Genomic DNA, 24,534 nt, shown 5'->3' on the forward strand with positions numbered 1-24,534 from the left:
ACCCAGGCACAGGCAGTTAAAGGAAAACGGCTCCTTCACGGGGTGAGCGCGCGAAACGAAAGGGAACTGAGAGCGCCGCTGAGCCTGCTCCATCATCAAAGAGGTATATTCGTTACTTCATGTCTAAGCATAAAGCCAAACCGTCATTTTCCTCCTCCTTCTATCATCTCAGGAGAGGTATAATACGGTGAACCGTACCAAAGATCCCAGCAAGCCGAGCCGCGGCCAATGCGATGTCGAACTCGTCAATTAGGACGAGGGTGCATACAGGGGTGGCGCCGACTCATCCACCTCATGAAGATCCGGATGAAGTGTCCATCACTAACTCCGAGGTGGAGAGCGCAATGAATCGCCGTCACTTAAAAAGACCCTGCGTGCCCCGGCCTTTTTCGGAGCAAGAATTTACCGCTCTCAGTACAAGGAACAAGAAGAAGAGCTGCCAGAAAATCTCTAGCCACCGGACGACCGAGACATGTCGGACGCCTGGAGCATCAGCCAGCCCGACGAGTTCCAGCCAGCGAACGCTACAGCGGTCGGACGTCCGACACAGACTAAACGACCGACTCCCTCCAGCCACCGGACGACCGAGCCCCTCTGGATGACCGGTGCCCCCATCACAGAACGAAAACGTCAAGCCCATCAAAGGCAAAACGTCTGAAGTCCGACGTGTACCGGACGTCCGAGCCCCCGCAAGACATCGGACAGCCAGTAGTTGTCGGACGTCCGACACCTGTGAGTTGACTGTGAGTTGGGCCGAGGCCCATGTACCCCTTCGTCCACTTAGACTATATATACTCCTCCTCGTCCCTCTTTTTAGGGTCAGCAATGTGATAGCTCATTTTAAGAGATAGAGCTTTGCTCATCTACTTGATACCTTCTCCTTCGAAGACCGCGGCCTCTACAGAGAAGATCCCCCAAGTGGATTCAAGACCCCTCACGGGAAGACCTTCAAAACCTCCTCACGGAGAAGAACTGCTACTTGTATCGTCCTTTGTTGACTTTGGATCATGTATCTCTTCGTGTGTTTGGATCTAGCACATGTGTAATCAAATCTTGTTGGTTTGAGTGAATCCTTTCGTGTTTCCCCTCATATTTTCCGCTCATGTTCTTTGTGGGATCCGCTCCAATCGTGAAAGATCGGGCATCTAGAGTTCTACCCTACATCAACATGTAGTGACGACATATTAAACATACTACAGACGAGATGCTAAAAGTGGTATGTTGAGGGACACACAACACACAACTCAACAGGGGGTGTTGAAAACAAGGGAACTAAGTTTAGACAAAGTTACATGAATGTTCGTTTTGGCTCCCAGGTCCAAATCTTTACAAACTCTTATACATAGTTTGAGGCAACGCTTCCTTCCATTTTCATTATTAAAAGGATTATCAAATTGTCAAGCATTTATTTCAAATATCTTTTGGTCTGAAATGGGATCTTGCGCCATTTGGCGCAATGGATAATCTAGTTCATCTAGTTACCATTAGTAGAATGGATCACACGTTGCAACGTTTTTATTGTCCTCCTTTGCCATGTTGCTGTCTCCGGCTCAAAGTTGAGCTCCCAGGTTGGCCAGTAGTGAAGGTCCTGTTTGAGAGCAAGGACGCGAGATTTTCCATTCAACTGCACGGTCCTCACCCTAACAAATTCACCATCTTCCAATACCTAATAAAAAGGTCAATTCAGACAAATGGCATGTGCACTTCGCTATATAGTTTAAAAATGAGATACTGCAATATGACAAAAGAAGAACAGTGTTCACTATTGGCAATGCATACCTTCACCGTCTCTATGAAGGATTCCAGATCTGGAGTTGGTTGCCCGTTAACCTCAACTATCCACTGGAGAGGGTAGAGACCATATCTATGGATGGGACTTCCAGCATAACCTCTGCATAAAGACCTTGCTGCTCATTCCCCATTCAAAACTGGTATTTAAAAGGGCTATTTAAAATGTACTTTAGGGCCGCGAATCCAATATATACATAAACTTGCCTTCTTCATTAAATTGTTTTTTTTTCATTATACTGTTTGAGTACGCAGCAAGTAGAAAATGATGTCAAATGGCCACATTTCTTTCTATCTCCTTCTCCAGGATACTTATTACTTTGTTTACATTATTTTTCCTAACAAAATTCTAGCTCTTACACGGTGCACTCTTGAATTCATTGCTGCTTCACGGCAGCAGCATATCAGATCAACTAAAAGCAACATTATCTCTTTAGCGAATTCTCATTGGCCATTCAAATCCGACAAATCTAAACCTCTATTAGACTTTGAATAGTGTTCCGGTTAAAAAGATTAAATACCACTCTTGATCCTCTCCCCTCCCCCCCTCCCCCGGGTGTGGTGGCTCCGCGCTGCACTGGGACACCCCCGCCGGCCGCCTCCAGCCCTCCCCAGCGCAAGATCCCCCCTCTCGCCGCTGCGCCAGGGGCGTCGCATGCAAAGCCTATGTGCCGCAGCGGCGTTTCTCCTCGACTGGCGTTCGGGTCAGGGTGGCTGCGATTCGCTTCGGCCGGATCAAAGGCAGTGGCACAGGGCGGCGACAGCCAGGAAACCAGGGTCAACGTGTAGACTACGACGAACGACGAGATTTCCGGCGGCGGCTAGGGCGCCCGATTTGGGCCCAGATGGGCTTCAACGGGCCGCGATCTGTTGTTGTCCCGCATTTCCTTTGATCCGTCGATGGCAAGCGGCTTCTGGACTAGACCTGCCATAGGAGGACGTCGGGGGCTCCAGCCCTGGGCTTGCCAGTGGTGGCCACCTCCTTCGCCGGAGGTGGTTGACCGGCTGGTTGTGGCATCACACATCTAGTCCCGGCGGCGAGTAGGGAGGCGATGCTGCCGGTGAAAACCGTGCTATGGCTCTGGTCATGGCGTGCAATGGCGGCGTTTTTGCATTGTTTTCTTGTTGAAGACATCTCTACTGCAGCTAGCGTCGACTAACTTGCGCTGCTCCAGGTGAGATCCTAGATACGAGTTTCCCTGATCGGACGATGGCGACGCTTTAGGCGTCACCCTCCCTCATGGGGGCATCATTTTTGGAGTAGCTGCTGGATGACCCTCCCTCGTGGGGGCATCATTTTTGGAGTAGCTGCTGGATGGAGCAGACAAGTGGTGGAGCGGTGTCCATCTACATCGTCCACGACGGCGAGTCTTGGCGGCATAGTGCAGCGGGGTCCCGGTGTTGGACGTGGATCATAGACTCGTGCAGGGTGGAAGCGTTGTCCGACATCATGGCGGCGTCGATGACAGGCCTGGCATGCTCGATGTGTCAGTACCTACTTTGAAGCTGGATCATTGGGAGACGGTGGCGACAACCTCTACAACGTGCTCATGCGGTGCATGCCGGAGTGAACCAGACCAGTGTGTGACCCAGACCCGACAATTCAGCTGGATTGGGGCCTTCGGCTTTAGATGTTGGGTTTTGGTGCGCGGTTTGGGTATGCGACCCCGACAGTCTGCACCCCTTCATCAAGGGTGTGTTTGGTTGCCCGGGTGGGTCTAGCCTGAATCGCATGGGGGGTCCTGGGTGAGTGTGGCCTGGGTGAGCTGATGCAAGTATGAGCTGATATATGTGTTTGGTTGATTGTACGAATATGGTGCATGCGACATGCTGTATAAGACAGATGTTGATTGGTAGGCTGCATCAATACTTGTTTTCTTTGTTTACCAGAGACACGGCAGCCCATCTAAACTGAAATCCAAACTGAATACAAGTCTTGGAAAGCAAATCTGAATTAAAGAATTGAAGACAAATAAAACAAGGCGGGCCACTTAAATCAAACTCCCTCCTACAGTTTGGATTTTTCCTTGCAGTACTAACAAGTCTTTGATTTCAGTTTGGAGGCAAAGAAAACAAATCTGAACTGAAATCATACCCCTACAACAGTTTGGATAATGTTCTTTGTCTACCAGATTTCAGTTTGGAGTAAAACAAATATGAACTGAAATCTGAATCAAACTGTTGGAGGGAGTACAGACATGCCGCGCAAGTGCTCCCCTCTCCCTCCCACTTCTTCCTCTCAGGCGGTGGCGGGCGGCGTGGCGAGCTCCGGCGAGCTCGTTCGCAGGTGTGGGTCCGCGCGAGGATGGCGGAGTGACGAGCGTCGGCGACATCGTCGTCCGGCGAGGGCGTGGAGGAGCGCTGACGGCGTCGTCCTCTGGCGAGGGTGTGGAGGAGCGTCGACGGCGGCGTCATCCTCCGGCTAGGGCGACGACATGGGGGGGAGGAGGGAGGGCAGTGGCGAGTTGGACGGGAGACGACGAGGCGGATGGGGGTGCATCGCGGGTGCAGGCCAAAGGCAGGAGCGAGCCTGCACGCAAGAAACGCTCCGAGCCTGCGTTTCCCTCAGCCTGGCTGGGGGGGGGGGCTCTTTTTGCATCGACTGGGCCTGGCTGAGTAGGTCCTGCAGCAAACCAAACATGGGCCATTTTGCATCTCGGGTGCAAGCCAGGTGCGAGCCACCCAACCAAACACGCCCCAAGTGGATAGGAGTAGCAACATATGTTGCCAAGTTGGTAGCTTCATACTTATTGATATTTTACTTTGTAAGGTCTTCATGAATAATTAATAAAATGGTTGCACGCATCATCTTGATGCTGAGGCCAGGGGTCATCCTCCTTTTCCAAAAAGGGAAAAAAACTGGTGATTTTTGTTTCTTGTTTTTGACCAACACAAGATAGGAAGTGCCTGCCCGATAGGGATAAGGATCATCTTAGGGCTTAGGGGGCTTGCCCAAAGTTTCGTTGCCATAGGCCCCCAAAATGTGACGATGATGCCTTACGTGCTGCTCATCGTGAGAAGCAAGCTGCCCAAACTGCCACGTCACTAGATTCGGCACCGTGAGGTACCTATGTCCTAGTCCCTCTTGCTCACCACCATGGGAGCCTCGCTCACATTAATGCATGGGACAACAAAAGAGATGCTTCATAGAAGATGTCTCCAAGATAACAAGCTTGGTGATACCCCTCTCTTCCCCTCTTTTGATGTGTTGACCATTTGGTGGTCTTTTTTATGCTTTCTCTTCTATTTTTGGGGTTTGCTTGTATTGTGCCCCAACAGACTATGTGTGTCGGTATGACTCGTCTGTGGACTGGTTAGTTTCTTTATTTATAAAGCGGGACAAAAACCTGTTTCGAGAATCTCCTTTGCAAGGAACAACTTGCCCACTACCCTAGATCTCAAGTGTTCCTCACAAGAGACAAGCTTAAAGGGAGCATGGATTATCTCCTAGGTATACAAGTGGGGGCTAACCATGTTTTTGTCTAGATCTTAGATCTAAGAGCAAAGGATGGCTGAGAGAATTTTCTAAAGTTGCTATGGCGGGCAAAAGCCGGCTTGAACCATTTTCATTTTCATAAAATAGAGTGAGATACAATACAACGGCTACAGCTGCCACGCACAAGAAGGAACAGGAAAAAACAGAAGAAGAACCATAAGCGAGCTACGATAACACCAAGAACTTAGCACCGGTCACCACTAGGCAGAACAAGTAGAGCGGGAGCTAGCTTTGTTCGACCAGTCAAAAGGATGCACATGAATGAGAGGGAAATGGTAGCTCCGCAATGAAGCCTTCATAATTGGAAGCGGCGCCCGAAGATGTCACCATCATCGTTGCCGATGAGGTCGGCACAAGGCTTTAACCTGAAGCATCCCAACCCAGTCATCCCGTGGACGCTGGTAGTTGAGCTCCATCTGGATGAGACCTCCCCACCCTCCTCCAGTTCGCGGCGAGTGTCCCCGCTAGGTCTAGCAAGAGGCTCTGATGACAGAAACACTTACCTTGAGCACCTGCACAGACGAAGTCAAATCGATCTCGGGTGCCACCCGCACCCAGCCGTGAGCCACAACCTACCATCACCCCAATCGGACCCCGCTGAAACATGCATCCACCACCACCCCTAGCCATGGCCTCAGAACCGTTTGTCGGGCGAGCCGCCGCCACAGAGGAAGCTAGATCTAGGAGCCAGGGAGCACCACATACCAGACACCACTGCTCACAGGAACCAAGTGGACGCCTGTTCAACCACATCACGCCACCCAGCACCATCAACCTGTTCCACCCTCCTCCGCCACGGCATGAGGACCACCACTCGAGCGAGCTATCGCCCAAGGGGAGCCAGATCTGGGCGAGGAGCTCCCCTAGACCAGGCAACGACGGCTTTCCCAGGCCACCGTGCCCCGTCACCACTCGCTCGACGGCACCGTGCCACCCCTGCTGGCACACCCCTTGCCGCTCGTGAGTCCTCGCCATAGTGGAGCACCCTGCAACGCGCCACCCATCAGAGACGAGGAAAATCCACGTCACCAGTGGACCCATGCGGGCTTTGCCCAATGACGCCCTCCGGCGGCTGTGGAAGGAGGAAGGGAAGGGAAGGTGTTTGCGGCTACTAGGGTTCCTCTCGGGCCGCCCATGGGAGCGACACGAGAGGGGTCATGCAAGCCTCAATAATGAGGGAGTGAGAAAAGGATCAGTTTGAGAGGAGGGGACGCCCCTCATTTTATAGTGGCTAGGAGGTGGTTAATGACCTTCCTCTTGTCCTAGGATCTACATGAATAGTGTGGACTAGGTGCGCCACTTGCATTTATCTTAGTCCATGGGTTATGGTGGACCATGGTTTGTATTCTCACAAGGATGGATGAGCTTCTTTCCCAAGGGCCTTCATATGAGAGACACCAATCCTTTTCTCCTTTGCAATACCCTTTTGAAACTAGGGTGAGTGTCAACAGAAAATTAGAGCTTTGGAGACATACATTGGAATCCAAACTGTTTAGACTTAGTAGGACCAAGACTGAGTATATGAGGTGAGACTTCATTTGTGCCATGTGCGAGGAGCGAGAGGTTAGTATAGAAGGACAAATAGGGCCTACGAACGGCACCTTCCATTATTTAGGATCAATTCTTGCAAAGACATGGTGGTATAGATGAGGATGTTAGCCACACGATAATAAGAGGGTGCTGAAGTGGCGGCAAGCATCTGGGATCCACTGCGCAAGGTCCCACAAAATCTAAAAGGTAAGTCCTATATAGGACGACAATGTGGTGATGCTTTACGGAGCAAAATGTCGGCCCACTAAAAGACAACACATCCAACAAATGAGTGTCATAAAGATGCGCTTGGATGTGTGGCCAAACATGAAAGGACAAGATGATAAGTGATAGGGTAGGGGTGACACCAATTAAAGAGAAGCTTGTCCTCAAACCCCGACTAAGGCGGTTTCAGCATATCCAACGAAGGCCTCCAAAAGCACGAGTTAATAGTGGGATTTTAAAGGATGGCAAAAATAATAAGATGTGTAGGGGATGACCAAAGGTGACATGGGAGAAGGCGGTAAAAAGGGACTAGAAGGAATGGACTGCATTTAGAGATATGGCTCTTGATAGGACAACATGGAAATCAACAGTCCATGTGCCGGGACATTAATTTTACTTTTTTTATAGTTTCATTACTTTTCTTTTCTCTCTTCACTCTTTGGATTCCACATGTCCTCTATTGGACTTTATATGTCGCCCACACCAACTTTTTTAGACAAAAGGCTTGGTTGTTGTTGTTGTTGTTTTACTACCCTTTTGACCTTTTGATCTAAGGCTTCCTCTTGATTTCTCTTGACTTCCCTTGGCTTGCTACCTTGACTTCCTTGGACCAAGGCTTGGCGCCTAGGCCTCCTTTGACCAAGTTGGACCATGTTTACTGCAGTTGTCTTAGTTGATTACTGTGTCCATGTGGACATCCCCTAGTTAAGGTTTTGGCTATTGTATTGTATCAACAGTTTCTAATATTTGAGCATACAAACATAGTTTTAAATAGCCGGCTATGGCTTCGCTATAGCCCGCTATAGCATTTTCAGCAGGGTGCTGCTAAATGGTTGCCTTCATAAAAAGCCCGTTATAGCCTGCTATAGCCCGTTATAGCTCCGCTATAGTTGATTTGAAAGCTCGTCGCTATTTTCCATAGCCCGCTATTTAAAATGTTAACGGAGGAGATTGGGAGAATGACACCACACTTTGATTATGCCCAGACAGTGGCTATATGTACAGCTTGGAGCGGCCTCTGCCTAGTGGTGATCATGGGGTGACAACTACCTCAACGTGCGCCACTACTTGGCAGCACGTTCTCTAGCATGCGTGCGTATGCGGAGGCTATACAGGGCGCATACGCTACGGCATGACTGCGGTGTACAGTAGGCTAATACCCCCCGCAGTCGCATCATCGGCGGTAGCGACGCAAAGACTGGATCGGAATTCAGAGAAAACATCCGACGGCAGGCCTTTGGTCATGATGTCGGCGAGCTGTTGGCGCGTGGGCACATGGAGGACACGGAACTCGCCGAGAGTGACGCGCTCGCGCACGAAATGGATGTCCAGCTCCACGTGCTTGGTGCGCCGGTGATGAACGGGGTTAGCAGATAGGTACACCGCGGAAACATTGTCGCAGAAGACGAGCGTGGCCTTGGTGACGGTCAGGAAGAGTTCGCCGAGCAGCTGTCGAAGCCACACGCACTCGGCCACCACGTTAGCAACGCCGCGGTACTCCGCTTCCGCGCTGGAGCGCGAGACCGTCGCCTGTCGCTTTGAGGACCAGGAGACGAGGGCATCGCCGAGGAAGACACAGAAGCCCGACGTAGAGCGGTGGGTGTCGGGGCAGCCCGCCCAATCGGCGTCGGTTAAGGCGCGGAGATCCAGAGCGGCGGAAGCGCGGAGATGCAGGCCGAGGTGTGTCGTGCCGCGCACGTACCGGAGCACGCGCTTGACCAGCGCAAGATGACATTCGCGCGAGTCATGCATGTGGAGGCAGATCTGTTGAACGGCGTAGGCGATCTCCGGCCTGGTGATGGTGAGGTACTGGAGAGCGCCGGCGATGCTGCAGTACGCGGAGGCGTCGTCCACGCGAGGCCCAGCGGCGGTCGGGAGCTTGCTCTTGGTGTCGATCGGAGTCGGTGAGGGACGACATGTGTCCATGCCTGCGCGATTGAGCACGTCGTCGGCATACTGTTGTTGACAGAGGAAGAAGCCGGCGGCCGTGCGCGTCACCTTGATGCCCAGGAAGAAGTGGAGAGGGCCAAGGTCCTTCATGGGGAACTCGCTGGTGAGGCCGGCGATGACGCGACGGAGCACGCTCGGAGTAGAGGCGGTGAGCACGATGTCATGCACATAGAGTAGTAGATAGGCCGTGTCGACGCTGTGGCGAAGCGTGAATAGAGAGGAGTCCGAGCGCGTGGCGGTGAAGCCAAGCGTCTTGACGAAGCCAGCAAAACGGAGAAACCAAGCACGGGGTGCCTGCTTCAGTCTGTAGAGGGACTTGGAGAGGCGGCAGACATGGTTGGGGCGAGCCCTGTCGACGAAGCCGGCGGGTTGAAGACAGTAGACCTCCTCCTTCAGGGTGTCATGTAGGAAGGCGTTGGAGACGTCGAGTTGATGCACCGGCCAGCCACGCGACGCGGCCAGGGTGAGCACCGTGCGGATAGTGGCCGGCTTAACCACCGGCGAGAACGTCTCGCCGTAATCGACGCTGGCGCGCTGGCGGAAACCGCGCACAACCCAGCGGGCCTTGTAGCGAGCAAGGGAGCCGTCCGCATTGGTCTTGTGCTTGAAGATCCATTTGCCAGTGATGAGGTTGGCGCCGGTGGGGCACGGGACGAGCTCCCAGGTGCGGTTGCGCACGAGAGCCTCGTACTCGTCGCGCATGGCGGCGAGCCAGTTGGGATCACGAACGGCAGCACGCACGGAACTGGGGAGTGGGGCGATCGCCTCCGGTGTGGTGACGGCGGGCGCGGCGTCGTAGTAGCGAGGATTCGGCTTGAAGACGCGGCGCTAAGCACGAGTGATCATCGGCCGGGCAGGTGCCGGCGGCGGTGGAGTGGCGATCGCACGGGACGCGACGGGCGATCCCGAGGAGCAGAATCATCGACCTGCGCGAACGGGTTGGGCAGATCGGGGACGTCTGATACCATGTTAACAGAGGAGATTGGGAGAATGACACCACACTTTGATTATGCCCAAACAGTGGCTATATGTACAGCTTGGAGCGGCCTCTGCCTAGTGGTGATCATGGGGTGACAACTACCTCAAGGTGCGCCACTACTTGGCAGCACGATCTCTAGCATGCGTGCGTATGCGGAGGCTATACAGGGCATACGCTACGGCATGACTGCGGTGTACAGTAGGCTAATATAAAACATTACAAATTAGTGAAGGAATATGATACACACCTGGAAACATAAACTCCATGGCCTTCCTTTGGCAAGAAACCAAGCGCACGTACAGCCGAATGAGGATTCTGAACTATGCATCCACACCAGTTCACCATACGTGTTGTACCGTTACCGTCTATTGCATCTGTTCCAACGATAAGGTCTATTTCTTTTCCCTGCTCGAATGTTGAAGCAATTATACTATTGATAAATACTTAATTCAACCGTACTTCGTCAAAGAAAAAGTTCTTTTTTCCTTATAGACCGTCCTCACCTCGCGAAATATTGTCATGTTAAGCATTCCATCTGAACCAACTGAATGGTCCAGCTTTTGGCAAGCATTCTCAATGTCAAGGAAGCATGTAATAGGCTTCTTATCGATAGCAAGAATCATATCCCCTTCAAGAAGAGTTTCCGCTTTTGATCCAGCAAAGCAACCTATAACTTGCAATACTTGTCTTCGCTCAGGGTCCTTCTCATCTAGAGCCTGCAACATTAATCATATAGAACAGTAAATATTTAATGTATGCAACACAGGAGAAATTAACTAGTCAAAAAGGGGCCAAATGGTAATCGTGCGAGGTGTTCCCCTCACGAACAACCCTGCAGTTATCTATTCTTGAATGCCTCAGATGAATGTCATTAATATTTGACCGCATTAAAATAATTGTTGCACTGGTAAGCACATCAACATTCAGGCTCAGAAGCCACTAGGCAACAGCATTACTTAGCCGCAGAAGAAAGTAACAGTATTACGTATGATGTTTTTCAGATTAGGTAGCAATTTCAGACAAGATTAAAAGATAAACAGATCTAATTACCTGCACCCATCTATCGCTCAATCCATAACTTCTTGCCTCTGTGAGCGAAGTTGGATAAATCTCCACCTCCAGAAGTCTGACAAATGGCACTGGTCTCCTAATTCCATTAATAAGACGAAATGGTCCAGGAGTACCAGAGATTATCTTCTCAAGGACTTGACTTATCAGGTATATTGGTATACCTACAACAAACTGATGGTCGCCTTCTTTGCCACAACCGAAGAGCTGTACAAAATAATTGATTGAGTTATACCTCAATTAGTACGTTGGAATCACAACATCAGATGTAGAGGTTATAACTCATTATGACAGGTAAAAAACAAAACAATTCATCCTCTTTAGTTCAAGTACTCATAACATATTTCAGCAATTTAAGGTCTTTCCATGCGGTGAATATGTTTCTCTTCTATTGCCCATTTACTTTATGTTGGAGACATCATGCGGCTAATGCATCAATTCTTGGACAACAGACTAATGTGAACACTCCAATCAAAGCTAACCTGGCTGGAAATACTTGCCCATAGTGCTTGAACTCTCCCTTGCTCGTCGGTCAATACACCCGAAAGTTCGATAACAGAATCTGTAATAAACATTTCCCTACATAGTTAATATGAAAAATTGAGACACAAGAACTCAGTTTTGCTGAAATGTTTGTAGAACGTACCAGTATCGAGCTCAATGACCTCCGTATTAATTGCACGATACCGTGGGAAGTCACTTGAGCAAATATTAACAGCTTGCCAATTGGTTACGATTGATTTCCTTGATTTAGCATGTAAACTATCAATTAGACGAACTAGGTACACAGAATCTCCTCGGCGCAAGGCAGGTTCTACACATATAAAAAATTAAGGAATTTCTTAAAACATGAAATCAGATCGCATGGTCCAAATTAGTTTCTGCCAGAAGGAAATAGAAATTTCACTACCGGGTAGGTCATTTTAGTGATAGCACGATTGCGATTATTAATAAAAAAACTGAAATATAAGAAAACAAGTATATCCAATAACTTCTGTGTAATTCATCTCAGGATTTCAATATACATTAAGGGTAAGCAGTGGTGGAACTAGACGAAGATGTCAGGGGGGATAAAGAGAAAACATTAATGTTTGGGGAGGCTAATGACTACACTTTCTTCTATTTAAGACCCAAAAATATATATTTTTCCTTCAGTGATTGTATCAAGGCTGTGGGGTGGGGTGGGGGGGGGGCAGTGCCCCGCGTCCCCGCCCAATGACAAATAAAAACTGGAAAAGAATCAGAAGAGAACAAATGAATGTGTCCAGTGCTAACCCATTAAAAAATTATTCACTAGTAGCTTTATTATTTGGACAGTTCACTTTCTTTTCACCAACTAGTTTAGTTATGAGAAATATATGATTTTTTTTAAAGAAAGTAAACCAGAGACTAGCCACATTACTTGACAGTTCTGCAATTTATTCTTTCTTTGACTGTCCAATTTAGTTAAGAAATGGATGAAAGCAGTCTACAGAAAACAAACCAGTAAGAAGTTTAGAAGCCCGGATAACGGATGCTCCAACTCCTAGTGTCGAAGGATCATACGCAACCAATGCAAAGTTGTGAAAAGGATGCAGAAAAATAACCTGAAAGCCAAAAAGTGGAAGCTACTATTTAATGGAAATTATGTATACCTTCAAATTACAATTAGGAAAGGGGGGATAAGCTCATACCTCTCCAGGTATTTCAATGGGATATGCAGCAAAAGAAACCATTATATCAGAGATAGATACAACAACTGTATTCCTATCAACAGCAATCAGACCAAGAGAGTCAGAATGATGTATTACCACACCAGCTCCAGTGAAATGTTTAGCATGCACTCCATCAATCATGCATATTGGTGGCACGCACACCTATATATAGAAAAGTAGAAAATTAGAGATATACGAGTGAGGTGGTTTTCAACAAGAAACACAAAAGCTACAGCTCAAAACTAACAAGTGCATGGTACATTGTACTATAATGCACACAACTGTTGGTTTTAAAGCACTAAATTAAATCACCCAGCAGAGCTATACGTGCGTGCAAGTAGCACACAAACAGGTTGATTGATTCCGTAACCACACACGTGCACGTTTTGCCACGTAGGCGTACAATCATTGGCAATAATTGGTTGGGGGGAGGGGGGGCGTGGCCCCCTTTGGCCCTCACAAAGCTCCTCCACTGGACAACACCAAGGAAAAAACATGGCATTTATTGGACACAATTGACATATAGGAGTGCCGTTCGTTCACTATCAATCGCCATCTTTGCTGAATTTCTAAAGATGAAGCCCATTTTTCTGACCATTCACGCCGTTAGATGCCACAAGGAGCAAGGGAATGAAACCATAAGTAACCTCAAAGATGATAAATGAACTACCAAATGTAGACCTCACATGTCTCACGAAAATAACCATAACTTTAGTCCCCTATTTGATGACACTAGTTCTTTATTTTCCCATGAAACAAAATTGCATAAAGAACTGATGCCGCAAGAAACCAGTAGTCTGTAGTCTTGTTGAGTCTGGGTGTAGTTAAAGATAGAATCTGATTCTAATCTGAATGGGTAACTATATATTGGCCTTGAGCCGAGAGGATAGGACATAAGTTGATTTCCCTCATAACATGGTATCATGGCACCAGTTGGAGTTGCTGCCACCGTAATCCCCTTTGTCATTGGGGGAGACTCTGTGTCTGGTGATGTGTCTCTAGATTGTCTGGGTTCTAAACTTAGCAAACAGATGTAGTTGTCGTACCCTACCAGTGAGTCAGTTTTGTTAGAACCACTAGCTCTAGCTCTCACCTGGGAGTCTCTAACATGATTGTGTTACTCCCTCCGTTCCAAAATAAGTATCGTGGTTTTAGTTCAAATTTATTTGAACTAAAACCTCGACACTTACTTTGGAACAGAGGGAATACCATATATCCCACCACCTACATATTGGCCTTGAGTCCATGGGAATTCACAAGTTTCCTTTCTCTCAACAGGCTTCCACAAAAGTAAGAAAACTTTCTTTCTAACAATGCATGAAGACAAGCTTTTACGTTTTTCTCAAAGAAAAAGTATAGACAACTACCAGCGCTTGTCTAATGTATTGTGCCATTCTGGAAGTCAAACTTCTTTCCTCAGAATGTTAGAAAATTTTAGCCTGGTGTTGGCGGACGCAGATTATGATTAATTTAGTCATGAAAAAAAAAATAGAGGACCATATTACTGTATTCACCAAAGGTCCAATGTGTGAAGTTTGTTTTATCATTGGCAGAACTGTTTTTACAACATTATTTGTGTGGAGTCGTGGGTAAGCTTGTACCGCATTAACCATTTTAGTTAGGGTAGGCTGCGGAACAGGTATAGTGTCATGACAGGATCTAAAAATATTAATCTGATGCACCATGACTACATGATTCCTTCCAAAATCAAAGTATAGACGTTTCTCACCTCAAACTTCACAAGAGCTGGTTTAATTACTTGTTCTGCCAATGAAGAGCCTTCCATGCTAGAAGAATGCCGTGAAACACCTTTTATGTCATCTAAATCTCTAGAAGATGACACAGTTCCTTCAACAGCTATATTCTCATCAACATTTGAGTTTACATCCCTATGACCTCGTTGATGAATGGAAACTACATATGGAGATTCCAGTAGCATAGCTGATTTTGCAATCCACAATCCAGTTGCATCATTTCGAGTATATAACTGAGGAGTTGCATACCATCCACGCTGATCAATTGTAACTATTGTATGCTGGACACACCAATAAGACAAAAATTTAGTTGTATTCTAACAAATACATAAAGAAGATTTTTCATGATAAAGCCACCAGGGAATATTTTCCTACCTTGTTCCGATGTCGGTCAGTGTATGTTACATATTCAAGAGGCACTCGTTCTCCCCTAGACAGTTCTGAAATAACCGCAATAAAGTCACCTAAATGTGCAATATCCTTTCTTGCAAACTTTTTGATGATGGAATATCGTGGAACTGATGCTCGGGAGAGCATGTACCTGCGTCGCACCATGTTGCATAAGACAGAAATCTCAGGAAATGGAACATGAATTGTCAGATGTCTTACCCAGGTTCAGCAACATATACAAGACCACATTTGAACCCGAAGTTTCTAGCCTGAAACATCATACATACAAGATTAGTTTTTTCGACGGAAAATACAAGATTAGTTTATGTTATGTACAATGATGCTTTCATAGACTACATAAACATAAATATAGTCTCTCTTTTTACAGCTAAAAGGTACTCCCTCTGTAAAGACGGTTAGGTGATCCAAATGCTCTTATATTTCTTTACAGAGGGATTCATAGACTACATAAACATAATAGTCTTTCTTTTTACAACTAAAAAGTACTCCCTCTATAAAGAAATATAAGAGCGTTTAGACCACTTAGCTCGCCTCTCCTGGTGGTCTAATTGGCAGTGACCTAAGGCTTGAATGTTCTGACCTGTAGATATTGAACTGATGCGCTAGCCAAGTTTCTCAAAAGTCCGAACTGATGGAAAGGACTAGGCAATGTATTTTAACAGTCCCCCTCACATCTAGGTTGTGGATGTACAGGAAGACCTTAGACGTGGGATCAAGATTAGATCGCAACTATTTTTATATTAAATAGTGCGTTGGCAAGGATTTGATCCCAAGACTTCGTGGCTCTGATACCATATTGAACTGATGCGCTAGCCAAGTTTTTCAAAAGTCCAAACTGATGGAAAGGACTAGGCAACGCATTTTAACTGTACATAACAGAAAAGCTTCACGGAGCTCAAACTCCAAATGCCTTGTCCACTAAATCTGGGGACAAACATCTCTCACCTGACGTCGTGGAACATCCGAAACAAAGAAACTCTAACATCCTTGGTATGAGCACCTTCAAGGTATTCTTTAAACATATGGCATCAAAGACCATGGTTAACTTGTTTAGCCAAACAACCGCCAAACATGGAGTAGATCGGAGAAGGATCCAGATCCAAGTGTCTTCTCGTCGGGAGAGAGGGTCCTGGCATGAGATTGGGCTGAGGCAACGATCCACATCCAAGAAAGGGTCATCGACACCAAGCCCAGACTAGGTCCACGCGCCTCCAACAAAAGGAGAATCAGTAAGGGCCTGTTCTGATCCTCTCTGAACTTCCAAAACTCCTCAAAATCAACTTCAGAAGCTAGCTTCCAACTCCACCTAGTGATCAACAAAGTGTTCTGCACGTCATAGCTTCTCGCAGCGATTTGGCCCACTGAGGAGGCTGCTGGCTTGCTCAGGTAGAGTTTGGGGTGGCTGGAATCAGCCTAGCTCGGGCTTGGCTGGGTTTTCAAAGATAAAAGGGCTGCTATGTTTTTTTTTACACAGGGACTAGTTGCTGCGAATTTGGGCAACTCCCCTTTCTCATTTTTCTGGAGTTGGGCTTACCCCACTTCGTGTTTTTACACTAGACTCGGGCTGGGCTTCTGGAATCTAGCTTCTACGAGCTAATTCATTCGGGACAGCTTCATGCTACAAATTTGAGAAGATAGAAGCAAGAGGAGATCAGAACAGTCCCTAAACCTACTATACACACAACAAAGGCCAGAGCTCCCGGTGGCAGAGACGGATCGGATGTGTACTCTCAGATAGGCTTTTGCCCCACTATATAAATAAAGTCAACACCACGTCCATACAAGAGTGTCAAGTTCAACGAAATAGAAGATCCTACTGGGGCATCAGCACAAACACACCTAAGAAAAGCATAAAACCAATAGGGAGAAAGACCACCAAGTGGCCACTGAGTGAGGGGGCTTGTTGCGAGGCAAGGAGGCTAGCATCATCACACAACGGGTTCATCATCAGTCCCAGCCTCTTTCGGTCCCGCTGCTTAGACAACGGGTGCCAATGCTGCAAAAACACTAGGAATTTGAAGATCAAGTCAGAGCCCGTTGAAGAAAGATGCTCTCAATCACCATCTTATTACGTGTCGCTCACAATGTGCAAGCTAATGCCGCAAACACAAACCAGAAGAGGCGTCTCCTCCTATCGGTCTGGTTGACGCTGGTTTGAATGATTCCAACCAAGTCCAGAGCCTCCCAATCAGGCCCTCGAGCCTCACAGAAAAAACTTTCAAAGAAGCCTCACCGTGGTGTACGAAAAGAGGATGTGGATCCCCGAGTCAGGTACCCCACACAGAGGGCAGAGGTCATTCCCCAGGCCGTGTCTCTTGATCATCTCCATCTCGGATGGGAGGCGATCCCTCAACACTTGCCAAAGAAATTTTTTGATCTTCAAGGGCAAGGGCGCTTTCTAAAGTGGAGATGTCCAAGCAATAGTCAGCCTACGACACCAAGCATGATATGCCGAGCTGACAGAGAAAACACCTGAAAAGGCGAGACGCTAGGAAAACAGTGTCCGAATATTCCGCGAGCACCGGCGGGCAGGGCAGTCCGCAAATTACCCCACTCTACTAACTCCAACTGCCCCAATGACCGCCGAAGCAAGATGTTCCATTGGCCATTTAGGACAGCTAAAGACACCAACATCATCGGATCCGCGCAAAATGGCAAACAGGTTAGGGAACCCCATACATTACGGGGTTCCACCGAGCCAAGGGTGGAGCCAAGATAGGGTCCCCTCTCCATTGCCGATGGAGAAGGTAACCCCTAGGCGGATCTCCTGCTTGATCTGTTAGATGGACTTCCAGAATTGGGAGCCAACCATACGCGAGCAAGCAAGGAGAGGCTCACACACCCCGCAAATATTTAGTCTGAAGAAGTTGCAACCACAAACCCCCTCCCCTCGCGTAATCCGCTGGACCCAACGGAGCATCAAGGCCACATTCATGCAACGGGAAGCTAGGATGCCTATCCCTTCCAGGTCCTTAGGCAAACATATGTCAACCCACTTTACCATATGGTATTTTTGACGATCGTTCACCGCCCACGAGAAGAAACAAGAAAGTTCTTTATCAAATGAGTTGCGAACCCGCTCCGACAAGATATACAATCCCATCATATACATGGGGAGGCTAGAGAGATTGGCGTCAATCAGGACCGTCTTACTACCTTTGGAAGTAAAACGTCTGCACCAGGGTTTTGTCTGAGACGCGATCCACCCCATGAGTGGGTCAAACTTGACTAGCATAACCCTTGAGTCTCATAGGGGCATCCCCTAAATAAGATATAGGAAATGAGGACAACTTGCAAATCAGGTTGTCCGCAATCTACTATTGCTCAGCCTGAGAGTATCCTGATATCATCACCTCACTCTTGTCAAAGTTGATCCTAGGACCAGACATGGCCTCAAGCAAAGAAGGAGGAACTTAAGGTTAAGAACGTCAAGGCCTAAGCGTTTGAGCATAATCATGGTGTCATTCCATTACTGCAAATGCATGACACCACCACAGGGATCAGGTGCCTAACCACGCTAACTAGGTGGCTGACATCCTAGCTTTGTCCACGATGGCCGCGAGGGCATCAAATGCGATGTTGAAGAGGAGTGGAGAAATAGGATCTCCCAGCCTCACCCCCCCCTCGGACGACCTAAAGAAGGGGCCTACCTCCCTATTGATATTAATAGCAGTGCTACCACCCCGTACTAACTGCATGATCCAGGAGCACCACCTGTCATTGAACCCCCTACGCTCAAGCACCAAGTGCAAGAAGGAGCTAATCATAAGCCTTTTGGAAATCAAGCTTAAGGAAGATGCCCCTATGGTGACATCTCCTAACCTCATGGACAATCTCAGGCCAAGATCCCATCGTGGATGCGGCGACCCTTCAGGAACACGGACCGGAATGGGTGTGCGGGGTGCTCTGCAATAGGAGATAGTCATGTCGCACAAACCTTTGCAAAAATCCTCTTGGGGACATTAATTATCATAATCAACCTAACGTGTCGGATATCCATTACCCCAACTATTTTGGGGATCAGGGTAATGACACCAAAGTTCAGGCATGCCATATCCAGCGCCCCAATATAAAATTCATGGAACATCGGCTGAAGCTGAGGCCAAAACTTTTGAAAGAAGGCCACCGGAAGGCCATCAGAGTCAGGTGCCACCCCCCCCTCCCCCCCCCCCCCCCCCCCCCCCCCCCGCCACCTCTTCTGGCAAGAATGGGAGTGTCAGTTTCCCATTCTCAAGGTCGGAAACCTTAGCCGCCACGCCATTGGCCAAAAGTCCCCCGTGATGAGCTCCTTATAGGAGTGGACGTGGGATCTTATCTTTCCCAGCTGCTGAAGAAGGACCTCGCCTTTCCCACAAGCAAGGGATGGAACACCTCCGCCGCTGCCCATTAGCAATCGCCTGAAAATAGGCAGTATTAGCATCCCCTTTCAGAAGGCATTTCTCGCCCCCTCGACGCAACGAGAAGAACTCTTCACTCTTGAAGATTTCCACAAGGTAGGCTTCCAAGGTGTAGTGCATAAGCCACTCGTCGGCCCATAGCACCGTCAGCAATCACATCCAACGACTTAATTGGTCAGGCAAGGCCCCTTTACAGGCCCTAAGCTCGGTACCCAGATTAGCCCCCCACCCCGCATTACAAAATCAGGTGTTTTCCTACTGGTTAGCAAGGCCTTGATCCTCTCTAAGGACAGGATGCTGTAGCCGAGGAAAGGAGGAAGACATACACCAAGGAATAGTGTTTCAAACTGACTCACTGTCCAAATTTTATTTGCAAAAATGTTCTTGAAGGCAGAATACTACAGAAACAAGTACATATGGTTTCCCTGAGAACGACATTGAGACCCTGAGAACATAAGCTATTCGGCTCAGAAAAGAATAATGAAAGCAGGGTTGCTTACCTGCTGGTATGAAAGTGGATGGATGACAGCACCACTAACTTCCAGGAAATGATTTGGAGTTATGGAGTGCAAATCCCCTACCTGAAGAGTCAAATAAGTATGATGTGGCAAACTGAGGTTACAATAGAAAAATGAAGTCGGGCACGTTGTATTACAGGAGCAATACATCATATATACTGCTCTCTCGTATACAGATTAAATAAGATGTGTCAAGCTCGCAGACTACCTTCAGCTTTACTGTCAAAGGAGTTCCACCTCTTTCGATCTGCAAATTTATCTCGCTGCCAACACTCTCATCAAGTAAGGACTCCATAGTGAGAAATTGCGTTACAATCTGTAAATAGTTAAGAACATCGTTCAATAAGAAATTAATGTGGTATGACAAATTAACATAACATGAAAAATGCATCATCGAAAAGAAATATAGTGAACAATAAGCAGCCGAGTTTTATAGTTAGGTTACGCACGTGACTACAAGAAACATTTAGTAACTTCCAGAGAACCAACACACCAAATTACAAAAACTGATGGCATGTGGGCTGTGGTAAATACTAAATACACCATCTAAAAATGCCTAGGGAGAACACTGCTATGCATGGTGGACCACTTGGAAGGAAAGAAATGCGAGGATCATGAAAAATAAACAAACAACACCGGCCCAGGCTCTCTCTAGGACGTTAGCTGGGAATAATAGGATCCCCTGCTTGATCCACTGGCCATTAGAACCTCATTAGGCTTTTCAGGCATGGTTTAGTTTTTCCCGTGTGCGCCATCTCGGCACTTGGGCTAAGCCCTGGTTGTAGCTGTATCTGACTGCTCTGCTCTTGTATTTCTACCCCTACCATTTCAATGAAAAGCTGTTGCACAGCCTTTTCATCAAAAAAAAATGTAGGTTTGGATTGTCCAAGGCATAGCCCCACCTCATGCCTTAACGCTTAATAGTTGGGGCATGGGTAGGGTGCGTCGTCTCTTCTTTACTGCCTTAAAAACCATGGTCAATTGGGTGTGTGCATTGTTTAATAAGTTCCCTGATCTTACATTTGGTGATACAGCAAAACAGAGGGAATCAAGGATATTCGGGAACAGTCGTCCGCAATAGACGGGTGTTCCAATTCAAGTCACTGCTAATGTAGCGAGAACAATTTGAAGAATACACCATAATAAACTAGTATACTAAATCTTCATAAGTTTCCGAAGGAAAGTCTTTTGGCATTCGATAACCTAGAGAAGAGTCCATATACAACAACAACCAAGCATAATATTTTCTGAAAAATCAAGTAAAAGTTCTGAAATATTAATAACTTAAATTACAAAATTAAATTTATATCAGGCGCAACTAATATAAATGAACTGTTGAAAGCCATGATGAACACCAACACAGACCTTATTGATGATAATAGAGGTATCAGCAGTACAATCAATGGAGTCACAAGACATCAGTGCAGTGTCAAAAATTAAGTTGAAATATTATTAGTATACCATTTGAAAACAATCGTACCTCCCCATTCATGCGAATCAGCACGTCACCAGGTTTCAGATGTTTGTCTGCAGGTCCATCTGGCACCTGCAATAACAGAATTACCCAGTTTCCGTATGAGATAGAAAGGTACTACCTCTGTAAAGAAATATAAGAGCGCTTAATTCACTACTTTAGTGATCTAAACACTCTTATATTTCTTTATGGAGGGAGTACAATGGAAGAAGCAACAAGCTGAGCATAAAAGAAAACATGTTTAGAAATAACAAAACTAAGAAGCAAACATTACCGAAGAATCAACAACCAGCATTCTAGTCTCCCCTGCTGGAGAAACAAGTCGTACCGCCTGTCCTAGCAGAAATTTCAAGGTGAAATTAATCATGTACTCCCTCTGTTCTAAATTACTCGTCGCTAAAATAGATGTATCTAGAACTAAAATACATCTAGATACATCCATACGTGCGACAAGTAATTCGGAACGGAGGGAGTAGCACACAGAGCCGTGAAAAGACAAGTGTACATCTTTCTCCAAACTAGAAAAAGGAGCAAAGGAGGATCATACCTGCTCGGTTTCATTCCTGCGTCCAAGACGTCGAGTTTCTTCGAAACCTTTGCGTTGAAAAGTCACCTTTGAAAAGGACAGAATAAAAAATGGATCATGGATGATCTGAGTTCCCGAATAATAGATAAAACAATTACTCCCCCATCCAAATATGTAGGTTTCCATGGGATGAGTGCCATTAAACTTCAGTAATTAGCTCTCCAAAATAGAAAACTAAAACAGTAGCATCTAATAGAACAAAAGGATCATCAAACAGAATGCACACCTGAAGTGTACCATGAGGAATATAAGCAGATTCTGGCTTGCTACCAAATGTGTCCCAACAGCCACGTATCAGATTGAGTGCTCTAACTACCTGGAACAATTTAGGCAGATAATGTTAGCAAAGCTAAGAGGGCCCCAAACAATTAATGGATTAAGTAGCAGATGATGATCTGGTTTCTATGATCCCAGAACATCTATGTTCTTCCTGTGAGCATGAGGAAGTACTATATTAGTGTTGATACATAAACAACTTACACCGTCTAATGGAAGGTAGAAGGCCGAAGCACTGGAACTGCTGCTTCCTGCATTCAGTGCAACAGCTCTTCCTTGGCAATCAACAACAGGGGAACCACTAGAGCCACCTTTAGTACCAGATGCAGCCTAAAGAAAAAAAATTATTTTAACTTATGAGCACTGGCAGTGGAGCAAATCACCAAGCATTATTTTAGATGCATTGGCATCACTGATTGGAACAAAAAATACAGAATATTGGATAGCTGAAAAGAATTACCTGTATGTAGAATGTATTAAAATCGTTGTAGCCATCCCTTTTAGAAAAGTAAAACAAGGTTAGGACTTCGAATTTATGCAGCAATACATAATGATCCATGGATTGAATATGCAAGCTTTGGTCATGTAAAGCAAGGCATACTTTTGGTAGTTTGGTGCTTCTCTATCAAGTCGAGCCAATGTTCCCGGCAAGATTGAAACCTATATCCAGTCAACATGAATCAACATGCAACCCATTGTATTGGATAACTCTCTAGTAAGGGATGAAATCTCCAATATTTAGGTGTACAACATGCATGTAACTCTATGGGCTACTTCAGAGCAGAAACTAAGCAACAGATTGAAGTGATTTTAAGGGCAGAGATTTGATTTTCGGCCATCTTGGCCTGGGGCAAAATAAATCCCTTTCGGCCAAATAATTACAGCCCGGTGAAAATTTGGTCAGATTTTGGTCAAAATTTGGTCAGATTTTGGTCAAAATTTCAAATTTCGGTTTTGCAACTTCATCCAAGATATTGATTCTGGGGAGAAAAAAAAGGCAAACTGAAAATTAAAACTCGGGGCGGCGGGGACCTTTTCACCGCTGTCATTACCGACAACCCGGATTTCCAGCCCCATAGATGCTGCTTCAGGTGCTAGAGGGATCTCATCGTACTTAAGGTACTTTATGGCAGCTGGATCATAGCGAAAAAACCCAAAATCATGTACCTGTTTGGAGAAGAGTGGGGGAGCTTGGATTAAAACAGGGTCCTTAGCAAAACTGATTAAAATACGCCATGAGCAGTGGAATAAGCAGAAACGAATGGAATCAAATAGTAGAACAAAAGCACTCACAGGATCTCTGTAGATGGCGTACACGGGTATCTCCTCACTGTTCACAAAAATCGCCTCCGCAACAACAGGCCCAGGCCCGACGACGTGGCGGTTGGTGAGGATGATGCCGCGGGACTTGTCAACGACGAAGCCCGTGGCATGGCTGGTTCCCGCGACCCCGGTGTCGAAGGCGCGCGGCGCCGTGGTGTGGAGGATGACGACGGCGGGCACCACGCGGGAGAGCGCGCGGCGCCAGCCCTCCGCCGTCTCCGAGGACACGGTCTCCATCGCCAGCTCGCCGCCAACCTCCGCTGTCACAGTCCTAGCATGATTTTGAAAGAGGAAAAGGAATGGGATTCAGCAAAAAATTGGCTACGACGGAGAAGGGAGCTATTACGATCTCCTCTCCTCGTACGCAAGCTGCACGCTATTACGATCTCAGCTTTACAATGCTCTGCTGTAATCAGATAACCTGCTCGGCAGCAGACGGGGGAAGGGGGCTCGCCGGCGGAGAAGACAACGACTCCCCTCCAGCTGCCGTCGCCGCTCCCCTCTAGCTGGCCACTTCCAGTCAGCCGCGTGTGAGGCCCGGGTCGTTGAGATGAGCTTCTCACGTATGAGTATGAAGGGAAGTTAGGCACCGATCAACAAGCAGATGCCGCGAAATTATTGACATAGATGCCCCGAATTGGTTGCATTTGGTGGATAGGATGAACCCTAGGGCCTAACTAGAGTAGCTGAAATGTTCTTTCATAGAGCACTCAAAAAACGCCTCACGCGCTAAGGCCAACTCCACCGCATCACCCTATCCTGTCCGCCCCCGTTTGTTTGGGGTAAAAGAGACAAATGAGGCGGCCCAGCGCATGACGGTCCGGACCCATCTTGTCCGTTTTGTGTCCGGACCGACCCATTTCGAGCGCAAACTTGCGCCGGTTTTGGGTCGCGGCGGACACCAAACGGATGCGCGCCTCGTCCGCGTCGGGGCCGCGTGGCAGGCGGCCACCTACCTCCCATCCGCCCACATCAATGCGCACGGGCGGACGGCCCCACCTGTCATCCACACGTTGAAGGGTCGCCGTCCTTCTTTAAGTGGAAACCGTGGACCGGTCGTCGTCC

At 47.3% G+C, this 24,534-nt stretch overlaps 1 protein-coding gene across 1 annotated transcript; it reads right to left on the bottom strand.

The window, feature by feature from the left end:
• Positions 1-1,257: 1,257 nt before the first annotated feature.
• Positions 1,258-24,176, bottom strand: LOC123136509 (protease Do-like 7). Its single transcript, XM_044555904.1, has 24 exons — positions 23,891-24,176; positions 23,440-23,740; positions 23,179-23,313; positions 22,748-22,806; positions 22,607-22,643; positions 22,351-22,476; positions 22,097-22,186; positions 21,832-21,897; positions 21,559-21,615; positions 21,291-21,356; positions 20,019-20,126; positions 19,793-19,873; positions 15,094-15,143; positions 14,860-15,025; positions 14,460-14,765; positions 12,710-12,892; positions 12,520-12,622; positions 11,683-11,850; positions 11,519-11,598; positions 11,019-11,243; positions 10,472-10,684; positions 10,216-10,373; positions 1,780-1,891; positions 1,258-1,666 (listed from the first exon to the last, which is right to left on the bottom strand). Exons 2-24 carry the CDS (start codon positions 23,704-23,706, stop codon positions 1,475-1,477), a joined length of 3,048 nt encoding a protein of 1,015 aa, XP_044411839.1. The 5' UTR covers positions 23,707-23,740; positions 23,891-24,176; the 3' UTR covers positions 1,258-1,474.
• Positions 24,177-24,534: the final 358 nt, after the last annotated feature.

The sequence above is a fragment of the Triticum aestivum genome, chromosome 6B (assembly GCF_018294505.1).
Source record: "Triticum aestivum cultivar Chinese Spring chromosome 6B, IWGSC CS RefSeq v2.1, whole genome shotgun sequence".
Lineage (NCBI taxonomy): Eukaryota > Viridiplantae > Streptophyta > Magnoliopsida > Poales > Poaceae > Triticum > Triticum aestivum.

Bases quoted from the DNA above. Each gene is read 5' to 3' on its own strand.
- LOC123136509 (XM_044555904.1), bottom strand. From the start codon at position 23,706: ATGGAGACCGTGTCCTCGGAGACGGCGGAGGGCTGGCGCCGCGCGCTC. The intron at 22,644-22,747 runs GTATGCCTTGCT...CTTTTCTAAAAG, and splicing joins GAAGCACCAAACTACCAAAA to GGATGGCTACAACGATTTTA. The intron at 21,616-21,831 runs GTATGATCCTCC...CTGCTAGGACAG, and splicing joins GCAGGAATGAAACCGAGCAG to GCGGTACGACTTGTTTCTCC.